The 23,474-nt window shown below is 37.9% G+C and overlaps 2 protein-coding genes across 3 annotated transcripts in view; both read left to right on the forward strand.

Annotated features, from left to right (window-relative positions):
* Positions 1-10,069, forward strand: part of LOC115448938 (UPF0518 protein GJ17503) — a 32,459-nt gene extending 22,390 nt beyond the window's left edge. Inside the window, exons 8-16 of one of the 2 annotated variants that reach the window (XM_030176568.2) lie at positions 343-479; positions 1,070-1,156; positions 3,441-3,629; positions 3,928-4,278; positions 4,541-5,102; positions 5,294-5,472; positions 5,752-5,893; positions 6,194-6,316; positions 6,721-10,069. In XM_030176568.2, coding sequence (XP_030032428.1) covers positions 343-479; positions 1,070-1,156; positions 3,441-3,629; positions 3,928-4,278; positions 4,541-5,102; positions 5,294-5,472; positions 5,752-5,893; positions 6,194-6,316; positions 6,721-6,956 — 2,006 coding nt within the window. In that variant the 3' untranslated portion in view covers positions 6,957-10,069. The remainder of the gene's footprint in view (positions 1-342; positions 480-1,069; positions 1,157-3,440; positions 3,630-3,927; positions 4,279-4,540; positions 5,103-5,293; positions 5,473-5,751; positions 5,894-6,193; positions 6,317-6,720) is intronic. The other variant, XM_030176569.2, reaches the window with a different exon arrangement.
* A 507-nt stretch (positions 10,070-10,576) lies between these two features.
* On the forward strand, positions 10,577-23,201 carry LOC115448939 (septin-interacting protein 1). The gene is made up of 12 exons (XM_037446542.1): positions 10,577-10,837; positions 11,716-11,856; positions 12,399-12,601; positions 12,994-13,113; positions 13,344-13,513; positions 13,855-14,038; positions 14,527-14,730; positions 15,175-15,392; positions 15,845-16,041; positions 18,449-18,667; positions 19,589-19,752; positions 22,791-23,201. The coding sequence occupies exons 1-12, from the start codon at positions 10,732-10,734 to the stop codon at positions 23,184-23,186; spliced, it is 2,322 nt and encodes a 773-aa protein (XP_037302439.1). The 5' UTR covers positions 10,577-10,731; the 3' UTR covers positions 23,187-23,201.
* The last annotated feature ends 273 nt before the right edge of the window (positions 23,202-23,474 follow it).

The raw sequence follows: 23,474 nt of genomic DNA on the forward strand, positions 1-23,474 counted from the left end.
TTTGACTCGTCTGCAGTCAATCTTCAAACGGACAAATATACATACATAAAATGTATTCGAACCTAGTATGCAAGCCCAGCACCTCTCGACATATCTAGCGATTAAAATCTGACCAGGAATAGAAAACTTGCTCTGGGTGCGTCACTTTTTTACATTTTAATGTTAACGTTGTCAGTACAAGAAATTCGTACGATATTTTACCACAACATAGCAAAATTTTTAATTTCATGATCAAAATATAAAGCGAACTATTAAAAACGAGAGATCTATCAATACATTATATACATTTTTTTGAAATACATTTCCCCCTAATATTTTTAATAAATTATTTCTTCTTTCCAGGTCTAAGTGGCCTCTATTCTCTACTTCCAAGAACCCTGGGCGATAAAGTTTACCGACTGACGCCAGACGACGTGAATCAAGTCCACAAACTAACGCTGTTCATTGATTCTCTCGAGTTCTGTGATGCTGTGGCACAGGTGAGCATTTGGCGAAGGAATTTGTACTTTGATACGCTTATCTCAGAGTCTAATTTGGATGGGAGCTTTGAAATATGACCAAAATTGACCTCAATTTTGTGAAGGGATGATTACTACAGAAGTACAGAGCATTGAAGTTAAATGTGATTTTTTTTAAATAAAAATTATCTTTTTTTTTTGTTAGAGTTTATGCCATATAAAATTTATCGATGTCGGTTCAGACTTTGAGTTGTGAGTCACATAATATATTCATAATCCAAAAAAAAAAACGCAACAAAAAATTAAAATAATGTGTTATAGGACATAATATGTATAATATTATGTAGAATATTACTCAAGATAAATGTGCGTAACGAAAAGGTTTTTATAAAATGCTGTTACGAATCGACGTCTCACCGTTTTTTTTTGTTGAATTTCAATACATTTGTTTTACTAAAAAATACATAGAGCGAATATATAAAGAAAAACAAAAAAAAAACAAATACTGCATTATGACGTCATTAGTTAGTAGCGTTTTTACCTAACTCCGCTAAAACAATTCAACATCAATATAATATTTGTGTTTACTACTGCAATGTTTTTTTTCCTAGGTTGCTCATCCGTCAATCAAAAAACATCTACTCGACCTGCTGTACCAAGGATTCCTAGTGCCAGTACTAGGTCCCGCATTGTTACAGGTAATGTACATCTATTGTGTGAATGGTGTGGGATGAGTGATTTTTTTTTTTATATGTTAAATTTTCTTTACTAATAAAATTATTAGTGTTAAAATATTATATATAAATTTGGCTGTATGATGAAGTTTCCATTGCATTACTATTTTTATTATTAGTGTATAAAAGAACCACGATACATACAGCCAAAGTATTTGTTGACAAAATAATAGTAATGATTTTAATAGTAAAGAAAATGTTGGGATTCATATGGGTTCTTGGAGTTTTTCATCAAATACTATTTCTGTGTGTTTTCATTTATTTGTACGTGTGTATAAATTGCAAGAAACATTAATAATCGAAACAAAAAAATCAAAATATGAATGTTCTTACCAAAAATTTTCTTTGTTTCTACTCTTTTGTAAATTTGTCGTAATGTTTTGTTTCTTCTAGCGTCTTCTTTTAATAATATTGTAATATGTTCTTTCCACTAATTTTCCATATATTGTTTCTCTTTATATATTGACTAATCAGATAGACTTTCTTTCAGTGGATCAGGTGAGCTAGTATGTTAAGATATTTACCAATTTAATTAATTTATTTCATAATATTATATGTGTATTTATCTTTTGTATAATGTGATAAAATGATGAATGATGGAATCAGTTAAAACATTAATAAAAACTTTTTAAATATTATGACCTCATTAGTTGATTTAATTCTGCATTTTTTTCTATTCGTATCTTTCTGTACCCAAAATATATCGAATAATATAGTGACGTATGATTTGATTATATTTTATTATTATATAGCGTAAGATTTATTATGTGTATTATTTAAGTATATATTTTGTGATTTATTCTGTGAAGTTTTGTGCTAACTTTTGTCGAGTGTTAATAGATATGTTACAGCTTTGTATGTTATGTTTTATGGGTAGTAGTGACGTTTACTGTAATGTGACCATCTTGCTCGTTTCAGCATTAAAAATAAGTGAAAATTTACTAAAGTTTTCATATTTTACACTCGATAAAGATTAGTAAAATAGTGTGTTACTTGAAATGATACTATATTACATGGCTCATAACGTTTCTTATAACATATTATATCGTAAATATGAATACATTACATGTAAAAAAATTACTAATTATATTAATTAAATAAATTAGTTTTTCCGCAATTTTTTGTAAAGTGTTTCTTATATTGTTAAACCTAAAGTTTCTTATTGCGAATACCCCCTATGGTTAAAATCTTGTTTTACCGTGAGCTCAAAATTATAGTATCATTTCCATACACACATAAAAAGGTTTTTCTGTAACATAACCTCTAATAGAAATCGCATAATGAACCTAAATATTTGAACATATAATAAAAAAATCGATTAATCAACTTCTATTTAAACTGTTAATATTTTAATGATAAATCAATTTAGGTTTATGTCGGTATCTATCAGAGGTGTTTTCTTGTCTATGATTGACGTCAGCGGGCTTTGCGCACGGGATATTGCTGTGCACATCCGGTATGGGCCATACGTACATCTATTCATAACATTGGTCGACAAATTTAGCATAGTTTTGCAAAAAAATCATACCATAATTTACTTCAACTGTTATATATGCTATACTGTAATGGTATTGGAAAAAAGTTTTTTTTTTAATTTTTTTTTTTCAAAAAAACCTTGTCGACCTTTGTAAACGGTTAAGTGACAGCTCATCTAACATCGTTTGATTGGCTTCTCGTACTAAAAATGTTTATTGCATAAAAGTTTGTTTGCAAGAGTGTTGGGAGTTGTTGATATTTTATAGTGCAATTTATCGACTTAAGTTGCGTTATTAAAAGATTATGTATTTACTTAAATGATTTCATTTATAATGACGTTTCTGTAAGAGAACTGATAGGAAAAAAGTATAAAGTTTTTCATATTACAACGGCTATTGATGTAGGATAAATTAGGTCAATTTGTAATAGAAAGTCCTCGTCTTTCGTCTTACTAGCATGAAAATAGCATAGTTTCATATATCTTTTATACTTAACGTACAATTTAGCTACACTTTGTGGTGTTGGTTATTCATTGAAATGTAGCGAATCATAAAATAAGTAACACAAAAATATTCTTTACACACTATTTCTTCACCATATTATATCCAACAACTTTAGTTCGATAAATTTTGCCAAACACAATCAATTTATATCAATTACATTTGTCACTCCAAACCTATACAATCGAATCGATAATCGATTTTGAATGGATGCACAAATCGATAACTGTCACTCAACCGCGCCCTACCACGGCCCTGTCGTCGATCGATAGACGAAAGCGGCGCAATTGCAGAGTGGCGCGGGCGAGCAGGCCGCCGCCATGGCCTACCTCGAGATGGCGCTGCGGTGCGTCACCAAGCAGGGGCTGCTTCGAGCTGTATTGCACTTCCTGTTTGTCTATGAATACGACGGCGTTCGAGTTATTGATATTATGTTAAGGAGGTTGGATGGGAATTCACAGGTAGTTTTTTTATTGTATGATTACTTTTTTATACAATCCTTAACTTGTTTACGAGTGGTCGTAAATTAAGGAGACGTCCACTTCCCGTAACATGTTGAGACACAATTATTGGCCATTTTATTGATTCAGTGATTGTGATAATATGCCAGCCATGATACTGTACAGTAAAGCAAGAAATAACGTATAATTTAAAGTAGATAAAAAAAAATGGAATATAATTTTGATACATACATACATAAATATCGACTATTTAATGAGCACACACAAAACCTAACCCATTTACTACCCAACTTTCCAGTTATCACTCGTCTCTTTATCATTAATGGAGACCCTCATCGACCTAAACTGCGAAGATGTGACCATAGAGTTAATATACAAGCATTTACTAAACGGCCAGCATTTGGTGGCGAGCCATAGACACAAGATCGCCGAACCGGAGCCGTATAGGGACGCGGCGGTCGCCTTCCTATCTCTAACGCCTAGGTGTTGCGCAAGACCTATAGAGAAGACGAAGCAGTGGGTAGACGAGCTAGCTCTGAGTGGGAGGAGGGTGTTGGACTTCAAGAGGGATGATGAGAGGCGGATCAACGGCGTGCATGATGATATAGCATTGAATCATCTGGTCCAGGAAACTAAGATTAATTACGGAGTGAGTTTAAATAATTTTATCGATAATAGTTGTTTAAAAATGAATCGATAAAAATATTATAATCATCGACGTTATCATGAAATTAAAAATTAGGTCATTAGAGATTGAACAAGAAAGACTTTAAATTAGTTAGAAACCTTAATATTATTTTAATTTTTGTAGGTATTGAGTTTTCTTTTTGAATTATTCATAAGTAAATACAAAATTTAATTTAACATAAAATATAATTAGTACTAAGACAATAATTGTTCTTTCATTCCAGAATCCCAACGAAACTTTATACGGTAATTATCATGCGTACTTATGCGACGCGCGATTCGAAATAGTGACGCGCGCGATCGCCTGCAGCAATTGGACGTCCAAATACGATGCAGTAACAACACCAAAACGAGAGACTAACAACAACTCAACGAAGGAAACTAAAGAAATGGACAACCAGAACAACACTAAAGAACTAGACAGCTTGATATCGATATGCACAAGTGAATACGATACATTAAAAACAAGCGACACATCGGAGAAAGAACAACACAGTCTAACGTCTTTTACCGAAAATGCAGACGACTCTAAAACAAATGATAACCAGAACATCGATGAAAAAGATGTCGATAATTTCATGAATCATACTAGTGATGTGAAAGAGAATGATAATTTATCGATGGGTGAGAGCAGTGACTACGAGAGTTTTAAATACAAAATCGAAGAAAATGGAGAAGGTTACGCTGAGGATTTGTTTAGGAAGAGTTTTGAGAAGCCCGAAACTGTGAGGGAGTATGAAGTGCCTTTTATTAGGAGCTGGAGAGCGAGCGCCGAATCAATAATCGGTGAGAATTAGACCTTATTTTAACTTAACATACTTTGATAGTCATCTATATATTTTATTAATGACTCGATTTTTTTTTAATCGACTTTTTCTATTATTAATAAAATAAGCTGTACAATTAATTATAGTATTTTACCAAAATACGTTGTTAAATGATTTTATATCTACATTAAATTCCCTTTTCACTCTCAGGTCCATTACTTAGCAGTCTCCTGAAGAAAGCGGCCGCGATATTAGAATCTGAAGTGCTAGTCAACTGTCGTGTTACGTGTCTCATATCGAGGCTTGCGTCGCTGCCCACCCCTCTTCTGACGTCGTTATTGCTGTGTCCGGCGTTTGTGTTGCCACCGAATGTACCTTCTCTATTCCAAGTGAGTATCAATAAAATAATTTAGTTAAGTATTTGGCTTTGACTTTTGTAGTATTTGTCGAATTTATCTTTGAGATAAGCTATTAATAGTAATATATACAAAATGGTTTCTTTTTTAGACTACTTTTAGTCTGGTCTATTAACTACATCATCACGCTTCAGATTGTGTTATGCTTTTTTTTTGTTAATCCAAATAAAATCAAACTCTGTTTAATTAATTACCGACGTAAACATTAAATCCATCGCGTAACATGTTACCAAATATTTGATCTTTTTTCAGATTCTAAGTACACTAAAGGAGGAAGTGGACGAGCTTACAGACGGGCTGGACAACGCGAATGAACTAGTGGACAAGGCGCGCGTGTTCCTCATACAGAGAGAGATGGCGCTGGTGAAGTCGCGCGGCCCGACTACCGAACAAAGTAACAATATCTATTTATTTTGTTTACTAGAAATGGTTAAGTTATAATGAGTGTAGTTGAGTTTCAAAGAAGCTATAACACAAATCAATGAGAACAAAGGTTGTGTAACACGCGTATACATAGATTCTTTGTTTGATATATTATTTGGTCGATCTAATGATCCTTCAATGACTTCGGCAGTTAATTGTAAACGTTGAGTTAGTCCGTTCTTATGGCAAAATTTTACTTTAACACCCATATTATTATTTGACGATTCTATATAATTTTATTCCAGTTCTAAGTTAATTTGTGGTGTCCCAGGTCAGCCACGAGTACAGGACTCGCCGGCGTACCGCGCGGACGAGTCTCCGTTCCGACGCGTCGAGTCCAAGCGGCGCAGTCTCTCCAACAGCTTGTCCAGCATGTTCAACAGGAGAATGTCGTGTGAGTACAAATTATCGATAGTTTTCTAATGCTTTATCGGTTTTTCTTACAATTGACTGTAACCTACTAATTTAACGTGTAGTCTAGTAGTAATTGCTTCGACAGTATTTCTAGCTAATATAACGAATAAGGTATCGATCATTCAATGGTCGATAGTTTAATGAGTATTATCGATACTTCTATTACCTAATTTAAACTTTTTCATAATTGTAAGTATTGTCTACTAGCTCACTTTGACTTGAAGTCGTATATTTTTTAATGTTATCTAATAGCATATGGAAAGTAACTTAAATTGTTCGATAATATTTGCTAAATTTTAAAATATTGGTTGTTTCTAATAATGGTACTTTACGGTTATATAGCAAAACAAAAGTACATGTTACTGTATTTTAATATTTTTACAGCATCACCATCACAACCTACTTCGCACAGTCTCCAACCGGTCTCTAGTCCACTGAAAAGACCAATATTCACTCAAGAATCCTACTGGAATCAGTCGATAACGCTCCGGTCTATTCTCAACGCGGTTCTGCTTGATGAATGGCTTAAAGAACTAGCGGCCCTGTGCGAAGAACACGCCTTAAGACTCTCAGCAGAGAACTACGAAGACGACGCGTACATTAGCACGGTTGCGTTATGACTGACCGCGAAAGCCAGCAACGGCTTAAAAACTAAACAAGTTGTCTATGGACGTTGTGTGGATACCCCAGTGTGATATCGATATCGATAATCTTAAAGTGATAGCGAAGTAAATCGATAAATATCGATAAAGCTCAGTGTTATATCGATTGAAAGTTTGGAAGTTAATAGCAATATTGAAGACATCACGTAGTGGTAGAAACATTGTCAATGGTATTTTCGATAGAGCTTGTAGTGTAGTCGATTCTTAAGATCTTTAGAAGAAATTGGAAGATGGTTTCATTCTAGTGACTTCCTCGACTCGATAAGTTGTTTATTGGCCTACGGCACGTATCAAACTCTTAAAAATACGGTAATTTTTATTCTACTTTGTTCTTAAATATATTCTTAATAAGATCCATATTTGGATGAATTGTCAATGTGTAATAAGAATAATTTTATGTATTCTTCATGGTCGATAATTATTTTAAATTGTGACCATATTTGTAAAGTAACGCCGCCTTTTTAGAAAAAAATATTTGATTAAACATGAGTGTATATAGTAAATTAGGGATCGAAAAAAGAAATTAAATTAAGTTACATTTATGGACTGTTTATCGATATGTTCATCGACTGTTGTTTGAAAGCTCATCGATTTTAGTTTCTATCGATTATCATAACAAATCAATTTCTATACTATATTGATAAATATTGCCCATACTTGTCACTACCCGTGTACACTAAAGTCAAATTAACATTTTGTATGAGCAAAACTTATGTTGCAACTTGCAACTGCACTTTCAGTGTGCACCGGGCTTAATATCAAAGCGTGCGTAACGAACAAATCATGTTTACATTATCAACGTACGGAAAAGTACGCGTTCCTTATTCATAAACACTTAAGAGTCAAATTTGAACGATATTGTGTTTTGTTCCATTTTAAAACATTACAACGTAAGATAAAAAACGGCATAACATTTTTTGAGTTAAATCTTAAAGCGTTTATGAATAAGGATCCTAGACTATAAGCCTTACATACTTAATATTAGGTACTATATTAGCGAAACAAGTCGTTTGCATGTAGTGGTATGGATTCAAACGTTCTACGCTAACCAAGTTAACTTATTAGTCCATGTATTGTTTTATACTTTAAAAAGAAATCCAACAAAGTATGTCGATATAATTCATACGACCGCTAAGATATTTAAAGTATTGTAACATATTTGGACCGCACTTTACTTGCCATGAGTTTAGTGTCTTTGGTTGCATAAAGCTCTAGGCAATAAGTACCATAATTCCAGTAAAACTCGTTTCCAAACGCAACCGGCTTGTTTCGGTAATATATACGCAATTTTATTAGATAGTAGCAATTATTTTAACGCTATTGCCATCAACGTAATTATGAACTGTGATTTTGTGATGTTCAAACGACCTATTGTATACATTTTTGCGATGGTAATTAATTTATTGCGATTTTTAATTCATGAATGTATACGTGTTCTAACAGTACTTTAACATTTTTCGTGTATTTTTTACGTTTTACTGGCAAACATTTCTATGTAGGTAAAGATCTTATTTCTATTTTGTAATTTCCATGACTGTGTACAACTTGGTTTCAGTGTTTTAATATCTTAATCGATTGGCACTGTTATCGATAAATATCGATTAAAAGACGAACTACTTCTTAGTTTTATACTTAATAATTTTGCTGATTTTTAAAAAGACAAATTTCGACTGTTGTCTAGAAATGTTTACATGTAAAACGAAATATCACAATTTGGACATTACAATTAATTTAATTATTATGTCTAGTTTGTAATGTAGGTAACATTTGACATTGATTTTATTCTTTAACTGGCTTCCGTTATTTTCGTGAGACGATTAATTTCGTGGTTTTATTGTTTTTTATTAACAATGTAATAATTTTGAATGATTTTCTATGTGTTTTATTTTGAATTATATCGAATGTTAATGTGATTGTAATGTATTGAAATGGAAGTATGCTAAGAAAAGATTTTTGATTGGATTTTAAAAAATATTTTGCTATAATGTAATGAGGTTTATTACATATGTAAATTGGTCAGACGTCATCGATTCTAAAATATCGATAATTGCTCACATTTAAAAATTGAAGTGTTAATAATGATTTAGTATTTGATATCGATATGAAGGTAATGTGTGCAGTAAGTAGCACAATCGATCATTATACATACAATACTTAATGTGTAAATGATCCAAATCGATTGTAATTACGTTCTAACTTAAAATATCGGTATCAAATATTCATTAATTAACTATAGCTCCGAATAGGAGTGTGATCGTGAGTAACAAAAACCACGTGTCATATTAGGTGTAAATTACGGATAACGTCCGTTTCCGTCCGAGGGATGAAAAATATTTTTATTTACATACGTTTCGGAGTTTATTATAATGTAGGGATGTGGTCCCCGAAACGTCCGCTAGGCATGGCGCCTTTCACGAAGATCGTTAAAAAAAAGGTTGTGTATTTTTATGAAAATAGAATTAATGTTAATTGATAGTATCGAAATAAATAACAGGTAAATTAAATGGAATATTTTGGAGCAATTTTTTGTCGAAGTGAATTTTTGAAAATAATTTTTGCATAGAATCTTTATATTTTTGATCTTCGTGGTAAATGACTAGCGGAAGGAATGATGGCATTGCTGATACGCAATATCGTCCAAGTGCAATATGAAAAGTCTTAACCAATTTGAAATTAACAATTTTGTAGTCATCTGTAGAAGGTCGCGTACAATACAATATTTACTTCCTTTTATTACGCCAACTAACTGTTATTTTGTTCTTATAATATTTATTATTTGTAGTTTTATGTTATAATAAAGCTTTATTTTTATACATATAAGGCGGTTTACATTGGTATTATCATGTACGCGACTTTCAATGGAAAACATTCGTCCTTTGCTAAACCCCTTTTTAATAGAAACTGTATTTAAATAATTCACCTCTTTTAATACCTTGCCAATATTCTTGTATACTAATAATTGCCATTTGGTATGTCTAAGAACTGTTAAAATTTGGCACAATGATCTAATGAGAATGGATAAGACAATTTATATACTTAAAATTGAATTTTTAATAAAGAAATGAGACTAACTTGTTTTTTCTTTATCTGAGTTCCAAAAAATGAGGTTCTCAATTCATGCGTTGGTATTATGTAGACTTGTAATTTGGGTTTGACTTGAGGATTAAACCTGGAGAGTATACTTCGGAAAGGATAAATTCTCTGAGGGATTAAATGGTAAAAATCTTTTTTGTTTGGATTGCGCAGTTGGCTTTAGAGTGTAGGTATTTCAAAGTAGATGCCAAGGCAGCTTCGATAATTTATAACATGAACCGTACTTGATGTTTGCTTAAACAGTCGTAGATCTAAAAGTAAAAATTGAACATCAATTATTATTTTTTAAGCATAATATGATTATGCCATTAACGATTCAATAATATAGCAAAATCTTATCGACTATCATACAAATATTGATATAGCATACATAAAATATATCATCTTTAAATCTAAATAGTCGATTATGAGATTGCCATTAAAAAAAATTATTATGCTTGGCTTTTTTATCTGTAGTTACCAGATAGAATACATTTTCCAAATGTCATAATGAACGGTGTAATTCTGGGTGTAATTTGTAAATACGTGAAACAATTACACAAATTAATTTACTGAATTATTCCAATAATTTAATTAAAAACGGATTGAATAGGCATTGTTTATTTCATTTGCGTTTTACAGCTTTATTTATATTGTGATAATGTCGGACGACGAGGTTATACGTTTTGAAATTACGGACTACGATTTGGACAATGAATTCAACCCCAATAGAAGTAGGAGAGCCAAAAAAGAGCAGCAAATTTACGGTATATCTTATCTTTTGCGTACACAATACAAGCATTGATCCAAATAATACAACTTGTGATACTGTGCAACACGTCTGTTGTACGAAACAGTTAATTTTACCTGTTTTAACTCACGCTAAATTTTACTGTGGAGTATTAATTATATTCTATGTAATAATTCAGTATCAATCTGCAACAGTTAGGCTGACCACAATGTCTATGTTCCACCAATTTATAGTACATTTAAACTGAATTGCAGAAATGAAACCTTATAAAATTTGTAAAATATAGTAAATCAAGTGTAGTTTAATGAATCACACCAGTTATTCCCGAAGCGATGGGCAAAAGTGCAGCTGGTGAATCCACTTTCCGTCATACATAATCAGTCCCGTGATGTGATAGGGAACAAGCCTATTGTCATATCAGACACAAATTCCATGCTCTGGGCTGACACTGAGTAGAAAAATCCAATATAACTATCACTGCAGTGTAATTCATGACCATAAACTTGTATTGCATGTAAAAGTTTTCCTTTAAATATATTATCCCTGGTTTACTTAACTTATGGAATAAACAAATCTGTAGCTGGAATTAACACTAAGCTAACTTGAAAATGTCAACTTTACAAGAGACATTTAAATAGAAAAATAAGACAGATTTTATAATATTAGGGCTTTCTTAATGCAGTTTGTGTAATCCAAGAATTCTTAATTTTATACCAAAGAACACAAGATTTTTTAAGCTTATAAAAGATAAGGAAATAATCATTTCGCATTCTATCAGAAATTGGTTGAAAATAGTGTGAAAAATCTATTTAGCATAATAATATATCTATTTAGCATGATAATTGCTGGTATCAAAATTAGATGTCACATTAAATTGTTCATACATGGTTATAGGTGTGTGGGCTAAGGATAGTGATGAAGAAGACAACGAGGACAATGTCCGAAAGAGGACAAGAAAACCTAAAGACTTCTCCGCGCCCATTGGTTTTGTGGCTGGTGGAGTCCAACAGGCTGGCAAGAAGAAAGAAAAGAAAGGTATAAATTGTTTTTATTTGGTATCTATTCTGATCTCATGTTATGAATTATTGTGTGTATATTCTTTTAAATGAATAGCATAGTGACTTGTTGATAATATTTGAACTGATTGTTAACATAATATAATTATTTAATATAAAAAATTATGCTTTCCCATTATTATTGTTTGATCTCTTAAAGTTTATTATGGAGATTAAAAACATATGTCATACTCTTTGAAAATAAAGACAATTATATATATTGCAATGATTAGTACCATCGTACAAGTACAATCTCTTCCAGGTATAGATAGTAAATATAAGAATACTGATTAATGAAAACTAAAAAATAATAGTTTGAGAACATACAAGAAAAGTCTGTGAAAGTTGGACTTGCGCACCATGAGTTCTGTATAAGATACCTCTTTTTTTTATTAAAGTACTTATAAAATGGTAATCCTACTTAATTCATTTTACAAGACAGGCAGTGCCTAGTGTAGAATGTTTTGCTAAATCTGACTGTGTAATTCTCTTGATTTGGAAATAAATTATTATTTTCTACAGAATTAGAACCAGCAGAGCCTTCAACATCTCGTCCAAAGTTTGCAGCAAACAGTTCAGATGAAGAACAGTTAGAAGAGCCGGATGAGAGCGAGACTGCGGGCATCAGGAGACAGGGGCAGGGCATGCGCCCCCCCAACCTCGGCGGGAATGTTGGCACATGGGAGAAGCATACAAAGGGTATCGGAGCCAAGCTGCTGCTACAGGTGAGTTACAGTATACTTATTAGGAGATTTCGGCCATTTATTTTATTTTTTTTTATTGTTAACTATTTATATAATTGTTACATGATTGGAATTGCCTAAGCTTTTCGCCCATGATGTAAACAGCATATAGGGCCTAAGTGATTATTAGACTTCCTCTTGATTTGTTACCTTATTGGAATAGCATTATCTTTCATTTGTGATGTAAATTGCATATAAATTTTAAGAAATTACAAAGACCTCTTGTTCATTAAAAATTAAATTATGGGTGTACTAAAATACTTTAGAATCGTGATTATTTATAGTAAGGTTCTTTTGCAAGATGTGATGTGTTTAATCTTATACAAATGGTTCTGTGTACTTTAATTCAACATTCATGGTATTTTGTCTCATAGATGGGGTATCAACCAGGCAAAGGTTTGGGTAAAGACCTGCAAGGTATTTCGGCGCCAGTTGAGGCTACCGTCAGAAAAGGTAGAGGGGCAATTGGCGCGTATGGACCGGAGAAATCGACAGTAAGTATGCGTTTCTACAATTATTCTCGTAGAAAAATCTATTATCTCACTATTTTAATTAAAATATATTATTTGAATAATTTCCTGTTTATCTTAACCTGTAAGACAAATATAATTGTAGTTCCTTAGTAACTAACTTTTATGTCGAACACTAATATAACCAAACCATCCTTTGCCTTCTATAATAGTGTGTATTTTAACTACTTAAATAAAAAAATACATTTCAACAGCAAAAGGCTAAGAAAGAAGAAGAGCGTCGTCTGAAAGAGAAAGAAGACCAGGATAAAGACAAGAGAGAGAAGACGTACAACTGGAAGAAGTCTCACAAGGGCCGATACTTCTACAGAGATGCGGCCGACGTTATACAAGAGGGTAAACCCACGATGCATACTATAGCCAGGTATTTTGCATAGAGATGAGAATATTATAAACTTGAAAATGAATAAGGATTTATTTCTGACATGCGCTTTTTATTCGAAGAAGATAAGACTGATGCTTAGGATAATAGTCTGAATATTTCTCTGTGTACCCTGACACACACTGAAATTTTTATAATTTACATAAGCTATGAGCAAGATCAGTTTGCAATTTATATTTTAATATTTTGTCCGTCTCTGTTATACAGGGTCATTGCATTACTAAATGTAACCACATATTTAATTGTAATACTCAATTGATTCCTGAGATTGCATACTCAATACCTACAGTTTGACTAGAATATTAATTGTACAAGTTCCACAGCAGTTCGCTGTCGCGCGTGCCGGTGATCGACATGACGGGCAAGGAGAAGCGCGTGCTGAGCGGCTACCACGCGCTGCGTGCGCAGGCGCCGCGCTACGAGCACGAGCCGCGCCGCAAGTGCGACAACTTCGCCGCGCCGCATCTGCTGCACAACCTCGAGCTCATGGTCGACTGCTGCGAACAGGTCATTATTCACTACTAACTACATTATTTTGATTTTATCGTTCTTATTTAAGGAGTAAAATTTTTTACGACTATGTCAATACATATGCTTTGATCGTTTAATCATGAACAGAGTCTATTTACCATAATAGACTATTTGATCACTAAGCATTGAATATTGTTATTTTCGACATTTTTGTAACCAATCAACCTGTTTGTTAGAAAACCATGTTGAATGATAAAAAACGATAAGTTAAACAGAGCAGAGCTCTAACCTATTAAAAACATAATCTCTCTCTGTAGTTGGTACCTCATGACTGAGGATCGGGGTCATCACTGGATGTATCGCATTACAGCGGATTATTTGTCCCCACTGTAAAAACACAATATGTAACTTCAAAAATAAAATAAAATATAAAACTAGCGCTATGTTCTGTTCAAAATAATATTCGGTCTTAAATTACAAATAAATACAAACCTATATCACTCAAATAAATAACTCTCGTTCAGGACATAATCCAAAACGCTCGAGAGCTTCGACAAGCAGAAGACGAGATAGTGGTGCTAGAGCGGGATCTGGAAGAATGTAACATCAAACTCAAAGACCATGATGAAGTGATCTCTAAAGTGGAGGTTATATTGAAGAAGGTCGAGGAACTGAACAAGCCCGACGTCTCGCTGGAAACGGCGTATGAAGTCCTCGCTGATTTGAAGGTAGGTATATGAAAATAAGAGTTCATTATTTTGAGATCGTAAGTTATAATCTATTCGGGAAGTTGTAGTACAAGGCATGTTGCAAGTAGTCAGCCTGAAAAATAGTAGAACAAATTCAAAACTTCAATTTGTCTTTAAACTTTTGTGTTCGTATGAAAAATGAGTTTTCTTCAATAAAATAAACTTTAAAAGGTTTACTTTGTTATAAATAAAGAACAATAGTATCTCGATTGATGTTAATGTGTCAAATCGCTTTGAATTTATTCACCTACTTTTGAAGCTGACTGTACATAACTAGAAAGCGAATGTTGCAGTTAAACTTAATGATTGATGAATTTCCGATTAATGAAAATCAATTAGAAATAGTCACTTTTTGGTATTCATCTCTAATAACACTTAAATTTTTTATTTTAATTAGCTAAGTCTAATAATATGTTGTTACAGGAATCATTCCCACTAGAATATGAGATGTTCGGTCTGGGCACGATAGCTGGTAACATAATCAGTCCGCTGTTCAGTGCGATGCTCGCCACCTGGGACCCGTTGCAAGCTCCAGAGGACCCGATACCGACCTTCCTCAAATGGAGGAAACTGCTCACCGAGGAGGCGTACAACAGTCTTATATGGCAGCACTATGTGCAGCATATTAACAATGCTGCTGAGTGAGTATTGGTTTTATTGATATGGTGACTTTCATCTAATATGCAATGTTATTGCCTTGGAGGCTTAGTTATATTATGGTCGACTGATGTGCTGAGGTTTCGCATCAACGGGTCAGACAAATTAATATTGCTTAACTGGAGTGAAACAGAACTTGTGTCCAATATGGCGTTAGGCTCGCCCCTTATCCGTATCATAGGATGGAATATGCACAAAGGAAAGTGGGTGCGCAGGTTGCGTCTCTGCTTACTTGTGGATTAAAAGCATGAATGTATATTTTGTAAAAGTTTTTTTTTAATTGTAAAAGAAACTAATGTAAGTTTTATTTGTCGTTTATGTTAATTCTATTAACAAATATTTGTGACGTCCTTAAATAAATAATAATAAATTTAGAATTAATCATAACAAATTTTTAGGACTGTCATCAAGTTATAATGATTACATTTGTCTCTAGGAGTTGGAACCCGCGCGTGCCGGCGCCGATGGTGCGCGCGCTGACGTCGTGGGCGGCGGCGTGCCCGGAGTGGGTGCTGACGTCGTGCGCCGCGCGCTACATCGTGCCGCGCGTGCTGTGCGCCGTGCGCGCCTGGGACCCCACGAGCGACGCGCAGCCGCTGCACCACTGGGTGCTGCCGTGGCACGACATCGCAGGTGCGGTCTTACTTTATATTACATCGTGCCGCGCGTGCTGTGCGCCGTGCGCGCCTGGGACCCCACGAGCGACGCGCAGCCGCTGCACCACTGGGTGCTGCCGTGGCACGACATCGCAGGTGCGGTCTTACTTTATATTACATCGTGCCGCGCGTGCTGTGCGCCGTGCGCGCCTGGGACCCCACGAGCGACGCGCAGCCGCTGCACCACTGGGTGCTGCCGTGGCACGACATCGCAGGTGCGGTCTTACTTTATATTACATCGTGCCGCGCGTGCTGTGCGCCGTGCGCGCCTGGGACCCCACGAGCGACGCGCAGCCGCTGCACCACTGGGTGCTGCCGTGGCACGACATCGCAGGTGCGGTCTTACTTTATATTACATCGTGCCGCGCGTGCTGTGCGCCGTGCGCGCCTGGGACCCCACGAGCGACGCGCAGCCGCTGCACCACTGGGTGCTGCCGTGGCACGACATCGCAGGTGCGGTCTTACTTTATATTACATCGTGCCGCGCGTGCTGTGCGCCGTGCGCGCCTGGGACCCCACGAGCGACGCGCAGCCGCTGCACCACTGGGTGCTGCCGTGGCACGACATCGCAGGTGCGGTCTTACTTTATATTACATCGTGCCGCGCGTGCTGTGCGCCGTGCGCGCCTGGGACCACGAGCGACGCGCAGCCGCTGCACCACTGGGTGCTGCCGTGGCACGACATCGCAGGTGCGGTCTTACTTTATATTACATCGTGCCGCGCGTGCTGTGCGCCGTGCGCGCCTGGGACCCCACGAGCGACGCGCAGCCGCTGCACCACTGGGTGCTGCCGTGGCACGACATCGCAGGTGCGGTCTTACTTTATATTACATCGTGCCGCGCGTGCTGTGCGCCGTGCGCGCCTGGGACCCCACGAGCGACGCGCAGCCGCTGCACCACTGGGTGCTGCCGTGGCACGACATCGCAGGTGCGGTCTTACTTTATATTACATCGTGCCGCGCGTGCTGTGCGCCGTGCGCGCCTGGGACCCCACGAGCGACGCGCAGCCGCTGCACCACTGGGTGCTGCCGTGGCACGACATCGCAGGTGCGGTCTTACTTTATATTACATCGTGCCGCGCGTGCTGTGCGCCGTGCGCGCCTGGGACCCCACGAGCGACGCGCAGCCGCTGCACCACTGGGTGCTGCCGTGGCACGACATCGCAGGTGCGGTCTTACTTTATATTACATCGTGCCGCGCGTGCTGTGCGCCGTGCGCGCCTGGGACCCCACGAGCGACGCGCAGCCGCTGCACCACTGGGTGCTGCCGTGGCACGACATCGCAGGTGCGGTCTTACTTTATATTACATCGTGCTGCGCGTGCTGTGCGCCGTGCGCGCCTGGGACCCCACGAGCGACGCGCAGCCGCTGCACCACTGGGTGCTGCCGTGGCACGACATCGCAGGTGCGGTCTTACTTTATATTACATCGTGCCGCGCGTGCTGTGCGCCGTGCGCGCCTGGGACCCCACGAGCGACGCGCAGCCGCTGCACCACTGGGTGCTGCCGTGGCACGACATCGCAGGTGCGGTCTTACTTTATATTACATCGTGCCGCGCGTGCTGTGCGCCGTGCGCGCCTGGGACCCCACGAGCGACGCGCAGCCGCTGCACCACTGGGTGCTGCCGTGGCACGACATCGCAGGTGCGGTCTTACTTTATATTACATCGTGCCGCGCGTGCTGTGCGCCGTGCGCGCCTGGGACCCCACGAGCGACGCGCAGCCGCTGCACCACTGGGTGCTGCCGTGGCACGACATCGCAGGTGCGGTCTTACTTTATATTACATCGTGCCGCGCGTGCTGTGCGCCGTGCGCGCCTGGGACCCCATCGAGCGACGCGCAGCCGCTGCACCACTGGGTGCTGCCGTGGCACGACATCGCAGGTGCGGTCTTACTTTATATTACATCGTGCCGCGCGTGCTGTGCGCCGTGCGCGCCTGGGACCCTACGCGCGACGCGCAGCCGCTGCACCACTGGGTGCTGCCGTGGCACGACATCGCAGGTGCGGTCTTACTTTATATTACATCGTGCCGCGCGTGCTGTGCGCCGTGCGCGCCTGGGACCCCACGAGCGACGCGCAGCCGCTGCACCACTGGGTGCTGCCGTGGCACGACATCGCAGGTGCGGTCTTACTTTATATTACATCGTGCCGCGCGTGCTGTGCGCCGTGCGCGCCTGGGACCCCACGAGCGACGCGCAGCCGCTGCACCACTGGGTGCTGCCGTGGCACGACATCGCAGGTGCGGTCGGAAATCTTAATTTATTTAATTTGGATATTTTTTTTTTACATTTTTACATGAAACTATGTCAGTGGAAAACAGTTTTATATGAGATTATTGCAGTATAACTTAGGTTTAAAACCTCGGTTGTGCAATTGTGTTCTGCAGGGTCGGCGCTGGCGACGAGCGTGTACCCGCTGATCCGCTCGCGGCTGGCGGCGGCGCTGGCGGGCTGGCACCCGGCGGACGCGTCGGCGCGCGGCGTGCTGGCGGCGTGGCGGCGCGCGTGGGGCGGCGCGCTGGCGGCCGTGCTGCACCACCACGTCGCGCCCAAGCTCGAGCACTGCCTGCAGCACCACCCCGTGCACCTCGTCGGCGGCGACAACAGTACGCACACACACATTCATTATTATAGTCCACAAACGCAATGATAAACTGTGTGTCAATGCTGGAACCAAATCAACCTTCACTTCCCTATTTGCGAGACACACATAACATTGTAAGAGTAAACTAGGTCGCAATGGTGGAACCAAATCAACCTCAAAACCTATTTGCGAGACACACGTAACATTGTAACAATAATATATGAAAATTTGTGAATTATATAGAAATTTAAAAAAACGCAGTTTAGCTAACGCCATGTATGATGGTGAAGTGACATTTATCTTATTAAGGTCGCGTCGACAGAATTCATTATTTTTAGATCGATTAAAGGTGTCGAGCTGCGGCAGCATTTGTGATCACTTTGTTTTATATTATAGTATAAACAAGATAGTTCTTGCCGCAATTGCAACTTTTACAATGCTTTGTGAAAATATTTCAATAATTCTATAGATTACATTCTATTCCAGCAAAAATTGCAATATTCATCTTGGTTACACTTTTATAATTGCGTACAGAAGTACCTACACTTTTTATAAGTGTTCTTGTTAATTTTTATCTAGCGTCGTGGTATGTATGTCGACATAATTCTAAAGATCATTTAGAGGCGAGATATTACGCAATTAATTTGTAGAGGTTGTTCCAAACAGATAACAAGAATAGCTTTAATTAACAGTATGTAAATGAAAACCCATCTCCAGATGTATTGTGGTAAAAAATAATTATTCCATGATATAAAAATCACTTTAAATATCATTATACAAGGCTATTTATTATAATACATGATGTTGCAAAATAGCCTTATTTAACAATGCGTAATGGATTTTCTATCTGCAAATGTAATGTGGTCAAAAATAACTTACGATATAAAAATTATTTTAAGACATCATACAGGGTGATACATTTTATAGCATAATGTTTCCACAGCGGCATGGCAGTGGTGTGTGGACTGGTTGGACCTGCTGGGCGCGCCGACGATAGCCGCCATCGCGAGCCGCGCGTTGTTGCCGAGGTGGCTGGCCGCGCTGGCCGCCTGGCTCAACACCAACCCCACGCACGCCACCGTGCTCAACTCCTACACTGAGTTCAAGGTATGTATTGGGATTATTAACAATTGACAAGCATTTATTGGAACTGGCAGAGGATAGATACATTAACCATTACAAATACTAACAATATGTATTTGTACTGCATGCGCGGTACGGCAGCGCTGAGATCCTGGGTAGGGGCAGTGATATTTGGGTTTTACTGCTCAGTATCAGCTCGGAATCTGGAATTTGTGCTCGATATGGTGGTAGGCTCGTCCCCCTAACACATCATGGGAAAAACACACTCAGCGAAAAGTGAGTGTCCTGTTGCGCCTCTGCATACCCCTTCGGGGATAAATGAGTGTGTGTGAATACTAACAATCTAACCATTAGTACCGTATTTGTGGGCTCACGGGCCGTAACTATTACAAGGGTCGGGATATTGGGAACGCGGCGAGGTCCTCCACGGTGAGGACGGAACTGCGGTCTTTTGCAGTGTTGTAATTTCAAGAACCCATTTTTACAACGAATAGCCAGGGTCATATCGTCCTCTGAATCGGTTAGAAAGGTTTTGTTGTGATATAGTCATTTTTTATTATTATTATTATATACATCAGGCAGGCAGTTGAAACAACTGATAATGCCTTTTTCATTTGTAGCTAAGTATTTGTCCAGTCGGTTCTTAAACTGGTTTATGTTTCCAGCTGTAACCACATGTTCTGGGAGTTTATTCCACGCTCTGACCACTTATTTGGTAGGTTTTTTTTTTGCTATTTTAAATGTGTATGCAAAATGTGATTTCAAAAGGCTTAGTTTATATTTCTATGGTAATTGAAACGCTAGTTGTTATTAGTAAGTATTGAACACACAGTCGTGTATGCCAAATATTTATTTTAAAAAAAAATTACTATGTCCTTTCTTGGGGTTTCAATAATCTATAATCTCTGGTCATGTCGCGTTGCCATGTCATCTTACTATGAGAGGCAAGGAACAGAGAGTGCACCAGTGTATTGCGCACACACTAGTATACTATATCTCTTGTGTACCTGGCTGATCTCCGCTGAATTCGGCCGCCGTGGCCGAAATTCGATTAAGAACGAATCAATTAATCAATAAACTAAGTAGACGCCTAAAAGTTCGCACTGTCCCGAATGACCTGCAACAAATTTTGATATAATGCTCCTCATTAGCAAGCTATGCCACTAAGTGGCACTTAATGTATTACCAGGTGATCATTTCAATGCAGATGCCAGGAGAACGATAAATAATGTACGCAATATGTTTAATGTTTGTTACTGATAAAACGTAACAATATTTACGCACGGGTCACACTGTCACGCGTATCAGTACGTGGAAAGGCAATACTTTGTCTGTAGGATTTAAATATTCTTTAAGACTGTGCATATGTACATACTCTTTGACATATCGGGCTTGGAAATGTTTTTTGGAATATCCTATCACTACATAGCGAGTTTAAGAAAATGTATTTTTTTAAATCAAGACAATAGATTAATAAAAATTATAATATGTTGCCACTACAGCAGTCCCAAGGTAGTCAGTGTCAGGTACAATGTTCTTTATATCAGATTTACCTAGCTGAAAAAGTAGCAACAGAACTGAATAATCTACAATCTCGCTATCTACAATATGTTTAATCACAGCCTAGCGCTATTTTATCATAAATAACGCTCTCCCTGGTTTCTTTGTATTTTGAGATAAACATGTCAACATGCTTAATTCCGAAATGATAAATTATAACCAGCATTCTCTCAAAACGCGCCTTCTTTCGAATCAAAATCGAAATTCGGTACACGATACATTTTTAATGAAGGGACATTTTGTGTTTATGTTCCATTAATATAAGATATCTGATTTTTTTTTCTTCTATTTGAAATAGTTGCAGTTAAATTAAAAACTTTTAGGATTAAGTAGATCTATATCTACGTTGACCAAGTTGTGGTCACAAGGATTCAAATGCAGGGATCAATAAAAGATATTTTCAATAATAAAATTAGTTTATTATTTTTCCATCAACCGATGATTCCAACTCAGCTGCCGTGTGGATTTTCATTCGATGATTTCTTTGACTTGTTTATATTGCCGATATCTGCTATTTTAGTGCATGTCATCTATATTTAAATATTATTTTTTCGTGCAGTATGTTTAAATCACTTTTACCAGGGGCCTTATTCTCTATCCCGCACGTTATTTTGACAGTGTGTGTCAAGCACGTAACACAACGCATCATGTTTAGGACTATAGAAATTTGGCTTACAGAATACCATTTCACACACATTTCTCGAAGATAACATGACACGGCCGCGTTACGCGTTCACACTATCATACAGAATAAGGGCCCTGGTGCTTTAATCTCTATGACAGTGTTAACTCGTAACACGGTTGTGTTTATTTACGAGAAATTATCGTATTGTATTCTGTATGCTAATTTATATAGTCTTGAACGCGACGCGGTGCGTTGTGTTCTTGTTACGCACTGTCAAAATAACGTGTGGTATAGAGAATAAGCCCCCAGTAGTAAAAATAAGAATTGTAGTTCTTTACATTTTGAACCCGGTTGCGTACCGACCACAATACCTACATGGTGTAAAAAATCGTTTGTAGCTCCTTCGGTCAAGTCGCGTTCTGGGTTAGTCAGTATACATCTAGTAGTACGGTCTAATTCTAGTTATTATGGAATACAATATGCTTCGTTTGTCGTCATATTTGAGTATATAGCAACACGGTTTCACTCACGTATTCGTAGTCGGTCTGACTGAAACTGGTCGGCGATTCCGACTGCGAATACATGAGTGAAATCATATTGCTACATACTAATACACTTTACTTACCAAGGCCCTTATTCTGTATGATAGTGTAAACGCGTAACGCGGCCGTGTCATGTTATCTTCGAGAAAGGTGCGTGGAATGGTATTCTGTAAGCCAAATTTCTATAGTCCTAAACATGATGCGTTGTGTTACGTGCTTGTTACACACGGTTAAAATAACGTGCGGGATAGAGAATAAGGCCCCTGCAGACCGTTACTTTTCAATCTAGAATAGCCTCCATTTGAAATAGAATGACAATCTTACAATTTTTACAGAAAATGTTCCCTGAAGAAGTACTCAAGGAGCCGGCAGTACGTGACGCATTCCGCAAAGCCCTAGACATGATGAACCGAAGCACTGACTTGGAGGCAGTCGAGCCGCCCCCACCACCGCGTTTCACCGTCGACGCGAAAGAAACCACCAGGATCTCAGAGGTACTAGCGTCGGCCAGCCAACAGAAGAGTTTCTCCGAGTTATTAGAATCTAGATGCATAGAAAAGGAGATAACCTTTGTACCCATAGCCGGCAAGACGAGGGAAGGACGCCCGATATACAAGATAGGCAATCTGCAGTGCTATGTAATTAGAAATGTTATTATGTACTCGGATGATAGTGGACGGACCTTTATGCCTATAAGTATGGATAAGTTGCTGCAATTGGTTGAGGAATAAATTAAATTATTTAAATATGTTGTTTTTTTTCAATAACTCATATCTTATCTAGCTTTGTTGTAAAGATACTTTTCGTTTGTAAATATAAAAAAATTAAAACACAAAAATAAATGAAAAAAAAAATGTAACTTAGAATATTTGTTAAAAAAACAAGTTGCAATACTAAACAATGTTACCAAACTAAACAGTGATATAACTGAAATAATCACCCAAATTCAGTTCTATTTTATGATTGTAAAAAATATAGGCACACAACCAATCCCGCAACATTAATTTCTTCTTATTATT

Source organism: Manduca sexta, chromosome 6 (assembly GCF_014839805.1).
Source record: "Manduca sexta isolate Smith_Timp_Sample1 chromosome 6, JHU_Msex_v1.0, whole genome shotgun sequence".
Lineage (NCBI taxonomy): Eukaryota > Metazoa > Arthropoda > Insecta > Lepidoptera > Sphingidae > Manduca > Manduca sexta.